Here is a 7,284-nt window from a genome sequence, read left to right as displayed (position 1 = left end):
ACGCAGAGTAGGTGAACAGATGATCTCAGCATGTGTGGTTTTCACCGTGAAGCATGGAGGAGAAGGTGTGGGGATGCTTTGCTGGTGACACTGTCAGTGATTTGTTTAGAATTCAAGACACACTTAACCAGCATGTCTACTACCACGGCATTCTGCAGCAATACGCCATTCATCTGGTTTGCACTTAGTGGGACTATCATTTGTTTTTCAACAGGTCAATGACCCAAACACACCTCCAGGCGGTTTAAGGGCTATTTGACCAAGAAGGAGGGTGATGGTGCTGCATCAGATGACCTGACCACAATAACCGACCTCAACCCAATTGAGATGGTTTGGGATGAGTTGGACCGCAGAGTGAAGGAAAAGCAGCCAATAAGTGCTCAGCATATATGGGAACTCCTTCAAGACTGTTGGAAAAGCATTCCACATGAAGCTGGTTGAGTGAATGCCAAGAGTGTGCAAAGCTGTCATCAAGGCAAATGGTGGCTACTTTGAAGAATCTAAAATATAAAATATATTTGGATTTGTTTTACACATTTTTTGGTTCCTACATGATTCCATATGTGTTATTTCTTAGTTTTGATGTCTTCACTATTTTTCTACAATGTAGAAAATAGTAAAAATAAAGAAAAAACCCTTGAATGAGTAGGTGTGTCCAAACTTTTGACTGGTACTGTACAGTTTACAATAAACACACCAGGTCTGGCCAAGGTGCAGTCTACATCATGAAGAAAACCAAATAAGCTAACTGTGGACTACAGGAAACGGAGGGCCGAGCACACCCCCGTCCACACCACAGGGCTATAGTGGAGTGGGTCGAGAGCGTCAAGTTCCTCTGTGTCCACATCACTAAGGAATTATTGTGATCCACACACACCAACACAGTCATGAAGAAGGCACGACAACGCCTCTTCCCCCTCAGGAGGCTGAAAAGATTTGGCATGGGCCCTCAGATCCTCAAAAAATTCTACACAGCTGCACCATTGAGAGCATCTTGACTGGCTGCATCACCGCTTAGTATGGCAACTGCTTGGCATCCAGCCACAAGGAACTAGAAAGGGTCATGCGTACAGCCTAGTACATCACTGGGGCCTAGCTCCATGCTATATCCACCAGGACCTCTATGCCAGGCTGTGTCAGTGGAAGGTCATAAAGGTTGTCAAAGACTCCAGCCACCCAAGTCATAGACTTTTCTCTCTGCTACCGCACAGCAAGCAGTACCGATGCACCAAGTCTGGAACCAACAGAACCCTGAACAGCTTCTACCCTCAAGCCATAAGACTAGTAAATTGTTTGTCTGGGTAACTATTGGTTAACTATTTAACTATCTGCATTGAACCTTTTTTCACTAACTATTTTGGCCCATTACACACTGTTGCTACTGTTTATTATCTATCCTGTTTCCTAGTCACTTTATCCCTACCTATATGTACATATCTACCTCAATTACCTCAGTTCACACACCCACATACACACAGGGATACCCCCTTCACTAATCCAATATTTTTCCATGATAAATACGAGTTGTCATTTGATGGTGGCCAATTATCCACAAATCACCCATTTTCAATACACAACTAATTATGATTGAAATAATCATGTGGTCTAGCACATGGTGACCAGATAAACAGCAATCGATTTGACAAATTAGTCAGAAGTCTGTCAATATCATCACTAGACATAGCAGAACGTGTATTATTATTAATTATGTGGTATATAGCACGTCATGCTGCTGCAAGGGACATTGCATAACCTATAGCGTATCTTATCTCCTTTCATTAATTATAGGTGCGGTTGCGATTTTTATGCGTTTTCTGGGTTTTTAACTAATGATTAACTTGTGCTGTAGCCCGTGACGCGTGGGGAATGCAATCCGCTGCGAGGGAGCTCAAGCGTCCAGGTACACCTCAGAAAATGCGCAGCTCCTCAGACGTGCTTGTGTTGCACGATGCCCCACATAGCGCTGACTAAAGGTGAACTGAGAGCCGTGTTCAATGCTTATTCTTTTAAGATCTTCAGCCGATCAACACGGGGAGACCTGCTTGATGCAAATCTGCTCCGGACACTGCTGTGTCTGCTGAAATGCTCGAATTAACCGGAGTGGATGGGATCTGCCTAGCATATTGATACCGTTCAGCTACTGCATGCATCCCGGCGCGGGCTTCTTGCGCCATCATCGACACCTCGGGTGAAACGCGAATAGCCTACCCATTTTATTTCAAAGCCACCGAAATTTCTACGAAATAGCGTGGTTTTTGTGCAAATACAGTTTTGATGTTGGTAAAAAGACGCGCATGCGTTGGTCTTGGAATAATTGGACAGCCTGTGACTTAAGTAGGTAGCATTCCTTAAATCTTAGCTCAAAGTCATCTCTCTGATCAAAGTTAGTGATGTGCACGGCTTTGGACCGCGGACGCTGGGGGATTTTTTGTCTTTTCCTCATGGTCGCCATGGTCTGCGGCGCTCAAAGGTGAGATCCAACGGGTGTGATGTCTTGTTTCTGCCTGTCCCTTTGCAGTTTTTTATTAAGATTCTGAATCAATACCATATATGTTTCCTTTAGCGCCAACGAGCAAAGCAACATGTCATTTGTGAAAGCGACCGTCGACAAACTGCTGAAGGGGTATGACATTCGTCTGAGGCCTGATTTTGGAGGTAAATACCTTTTTAGGTGATGAAGTCTACCCAATGTTGGCTAATAAGTCGCATACAGATTCATTTATCGCGCCAGCGAGCTGTCTTATTAAAAAGCCACTGATACCTGTTTTACATGTGATTTAAAGGTGCCCCTGTGGACGTTGGCATGAGCATAGATATCGCCAGTATCGACATGGTTTCGGAAGTCAACATGGTAAGTAGCCTAGCCTACAAAATGTTTTTTTTTTAAAGGGAGATGTGCCTCGTGCAACACATGTTAGTGTGAGAACACAGGACACGTGATTATGGCTGTGGTAATTGTCTTCGTATTTGCGTGTTTCATACCACTGTCCTCTAGATGTAGTGATAAATCCTCGTATTCTTGTCTTTGCCCTTGTTTGGCTACTAGTATAACGTTTTTCCTTTGACCAAAATGGTTCGCTGCATTTCAGCACCAAAGGAGAGCTACCGCAATGTGTGAAATCCAATCCATATGCAGAAACTTCCCTGTGGTGTCAGAACCACTAAAGTCAGAAAATTAATCGGGGGGCGTTGGTGATGCACATGGATTTACAAGCGCGTACCTTACAGAATTGTGAGGTGTTAAAAATACACATTACGAGCTATGAAACAGGGTGATTTGACGAGGAGGAGACAAAAAAAATGGTGCTTGTTTGCTGCTTTGGCCTCAATGCAGTAATTACATAATGTTGTCAGTGACTCAACAAGGAGGCCCAGAAAAGCCAAATTGTGACGCTGAATGTGGGCACTTAGTGTGTGCATATGAGTATTGGCATGGTGTCAGTGATTGATACAAATTCATTTATGCTTGGATCAACTTGCCTTAAAAAATAATAACAGCAGGCATGACTGTAAAGTGTGTGTGTGTGTACTGTCTGTGCATGTGTGGCGAGGGAGAACATTTTTTTTCTACTCAGCTTCCAAGCAAACACTTGGTGTTTATGGAATGTCGGGTAGTTCAATGTTTTCATGATGCTACAGAAAACTGCAGTCTTTACAGTCATATTGCTCAGGGAGCTTTGGCATTCCCATTTTGATTGTAGAACCTTGGTCTGCAGAGATACATTACCACTCAAAAGTTTGGACACACCTACTCATTCAAGGGTTTTTCTTTATTTTACTATTTTCTACATTGTAGAATAATAGTGAAGACATCAAAACTAAGAAATAACACATATGGAATCATGTAGTAACCAAAATAGTGTTAAACAAATCAAAATATATTTTAGATTTGAGATTCTTCAAAGTAGCCACCATTTGCCTTGATGACAGCTTTGCACACTCTTGGTATTCTCTCAACCAGCTTCATGTGGAATGCTTTTCCAAACCATCTTAATTAGGTTGACATACTGGTTATGTACTGGCCATGCCCATTAAGTTTTTTTAAAATCACAAGTTAACACATACTGTAAATCTTGTCACGAGATAGCTTTACTGTTACTCTGAATAGGACGTACAGTGCATTTGGAAAGTATTCAGACTCCCTGATGTTTTTCCCCCACATTTAGTTACATTACAGCCTTATTCTTATATATATATATATATATATATATATATATAATTTTATTACCTCATCAATCTATCCACGATACCCCATAATGATAAAGCAAAACAGTTGTTTTGGAAAATTTAGCAAATGTATAATAAAAAAAAAGCTATAATAATACCTTATAACATAACTCTTTACACCTGTTGCTATGATACTCAAAATTGAGCTCAGGTGCATCCTGTTTCCTTGATCATCCTTGAGATATTTCTACAACTTGATTGGAGTCCACCTGTTGTAAATTCAATTGATCGGACATGATTTGAAAAGGCACACACCTGTCTATATAATGTCCCACAGTTGACAGTGCATGTGAGAGCAAAAACCAAGCCACGAGGTCGAAGGAAATGTTTGTGTCGAGGCACAGATCTGGGAAGGGGTACCAAACAAATTATGCAGCATTGAAGATTCCCAAGAACACAGCCTCCATCATTCTTCATTCATCATTCTTAAATGGAAGAAGTTTGGAACCACCAAGACTCTTCCTAGCGCTGGCCGCCCGGCCAAACTGAGCAATCAGGGGAAAAGGGCCTTGGTCAGAGAGGTGACCAAGAACCCGATGGTCACTCTGACAGAGCTCCAGAGTTCCTATGTGGAGATGGGAGAACCTTCCAGAAGGACAACCATCTCTGCAAGCACTCCATCAATCAGGCCTTTATGGTAGCGTGGCCAGACGGAAGCCACTCCTCAGTAAAAGGCACTTGACAGCCTGCTTGGAGTTTGCCAAAAGGCACCTAAAGGACACTCAGACCATGAGAACAAGATTCTCTTGTCTGATGAAACCAAGATTGAACTCTTTGGCCTGAATGCCAAGCGCCACGTCTGGAGGAACCCAGGCATAGCTCATCACCTGGGCAATATCATCCCCATGCTGTGGTTTTTCAGCGGCAGGGACTGGAAGACTAGTCAGGATTGAGGGAAAGATTAACAGAGCAAAGTACAGAGAGATCCTTGATGAAAACCTGCTTCAGAGCGCTCAGGACATCAGACTGGGGCGATGGTTCACCTTCCAACAGGACAAGAACAGCACACAGCCAAGGCAACACAGGAGTGGCTTCGGCACAAATCTCTGATTGTCCTTGAGAGGCCCAGCCAGAGCCCGAACTTTAACCTGATCGAACGTCTCTGGAGAGACCTGAAAGTAGCTGTGCAGCAACGCTCCCCGTCCAAGCTTCAGAGAAGAATGGGAGATACTCCACAAATACAGCTGTGCCAAGCTTGTAGTGTCATACTCATGAAGACTTGAGGCTGTATTCACTGCCAAAGGTGCTTCAACAATGTACTGAGTAGAGTGTCTGAATACTTATCGAAATGTGATCTTTTCTTTAAAAAAATTTTTTTTTGTTGCAAAGAATCTAAAAACCAGTTTTTTCCTTTGCCGCTGTGGGTTATTGTGTGTAGACTGAGGAAAAAAACGATTTAATACATTTTAGAGTAAGGCTGTAATGTAACAAAATGTGGGGGAAAATGAAGGGGTCTGAATACTTTTCGAATGCACTGTAAATTAGAGTGACGCTATACACACTGGAACTCATGTGTCGGTAACACTATAATAACTCCTATAATAAAGTATTTATAATAGATTAGTAAATAGTTTATTCATCATTTGTTAATCATTACTCCCAAATGTGTGCATGTTAGTAACCTAGTTATTCACAAATTATAAACAAACTTTAAAGTATTTAATATTGATTCATAAGATCATTCATGAAACCATTAGTTGCATATTTTTGTATGGACTCATCTAAAGTGTGGGCTATTCATACTTTATAAATGTTTGAGTGACCGGTGTAATTTCTCACAAAAAGATGGACATGCCATTGGTTGACATTCCAGCATTACCTGATGCTCCGTAAGGTCTCAAAATGGCCCCCAGAACATATCAATGGTAACAGTATAAGGACACAACACAGGACATTAAATGAATTATATAGAACATTTTATCCCAAAACAGTCACACTGTTGTAATAGTGTGATGTGTAACTTCAGACACACTATGCTGAGTAAAATAACATTTTTAACCCAGAAATGCTAACATAAGTGTTTCTTGGCAGTGACTTTTCTACCAAAACCAAAGTGTGGATTGCAGTCACTCGTTAGAGCATTCTAATATCGGTTAACCCAGATCTAAAATATTGCATAATTTGGTCAGCTGCATGATTCAATTCTGGGTCCATATGTGATAGAAATTGGGAGTTCCGGTTTGCGATTGTCGAAATAATCAGTGATGTACGTCGAAATAATAGTGACGAAAACCAAAACACCGGAACTACTCCTGCATTATCCTGCGCATTCCATCCTGTCGCAACCGATGAATCGGTTTACACAACAGATTAATTAAGAGCAGTCCATAGACTGCTTACAAGGTAAGGAAACAAATATCTGAGTACATTATTTCACTCGACGATCATATTAAGTTTATAGAGTTACTACCTTTAAAGGTCCAGTAAAGGTGCGTGTGAAAATACATGTAACATTTCTACCTCATCAAGGGAGACATAACCACCAGTGCACACAAATAGTCTGCAAATCATAACTGTAGGAAAATCAGGTTAGCCAAAAACACTACAATAACTCATGTAAAAAGGCTAAACATTTGTCCAATGTTCATCATTGGTCGGGTCCCGAAGATTCTCATCTCTATAGTTCTTTGAAACACACACACATGGTATTCAAAACGGTCTCTCAAACACCCATAATGAAGCAAGGTTTTTGATTGGTGAACATTTTTAGTTCAATCATGATAATTCCAAAGTAATAGATGTAATAATAGTAATATATCTGTAATGGATTATTGTATCTGGTTTCAACACCATTGATCACATATGAACAACAGACTATTTGCACGTTGACATACCAAATTATTTTTACTTACTGTATCTGTGTTTCCAGTCATTTAACTGGCTATTGAGTATCAATGACATTGCCTTCATACATTCCACATTTCTATATTTTTGGTTGTCTGAAACCCATTCATTCAAAGAAATGGGTCCCGTTACTGAGCAGTCTACTACTGAGTTATATCTGATAGTAGAGTGCCTGCAGTAGTTTTTCACATGTGAGCTGCCCTTCTGAAATTG

The 7,284-nt window shown here is 41.1% G+C and overlaps 1 protein-coding gene across 2 annotated transcripts in view; it reads left to right on the top strand.

Moving 5' to 3' along the window:
* The first annotated feature begins 1,728 nt into the window (after nucleotides 1-1,728).
* Nucleotides 1,729-7,284, top strand: part of LOC112246804 (gamma-aminobutyric acid receptor subunit beta-1-like) — a 52,668-nt gene continuing 47,112 nt past the window's right edge. The window contains exons 1-3 of one of the 2 annotated variants that reach the window (XM_024415342.2): nucleotides 1,729-2,470; nucleotides 2,564-2,655; nucleotides 2,784-2,851. In XM_024415342.2, coding sequence (XP_024271110.1) covers nucleotides 2,391-2,470; nucleotides 2,564-2,655; nucleotides 2,784-2,851 — 240 coding nt within the window. In that variant the 5' untranslated portion in view covers nucleotides 1,729-2,390. The remainder of the gene's footprint in view (nucleotides 2,471-2,563; nucleotides 2,656-2,783; nucleotides 2,852-7,284) is intronic. The other variant, XM_024415341.2, reaches the window with a different exon arrangement.

The sequence above is a fragment of the Oncorhynchus tshawytscha genome, linkage group LG08 (genome assembly GCF_018296145.1).
Source record: "Oncorhynchus tshawytscha isolate Ot180627B linkage group LG08, Otsh_v2.0, whole genome shotgun sequence".
In the NCBI taxonomy this organism is placed as follows: Eukaryota; Metazoa; Chordata; class Actinopteri; order Salmoniformes; family Salmonidae; genus Oncorhynchus; species Oncorhynchus tshawytscha.
The sequence above is the reverse complement of the archived record's forward strand: the minus strand, read 5'-3'. Positions and strand labels throughout refer to the sequence as shown.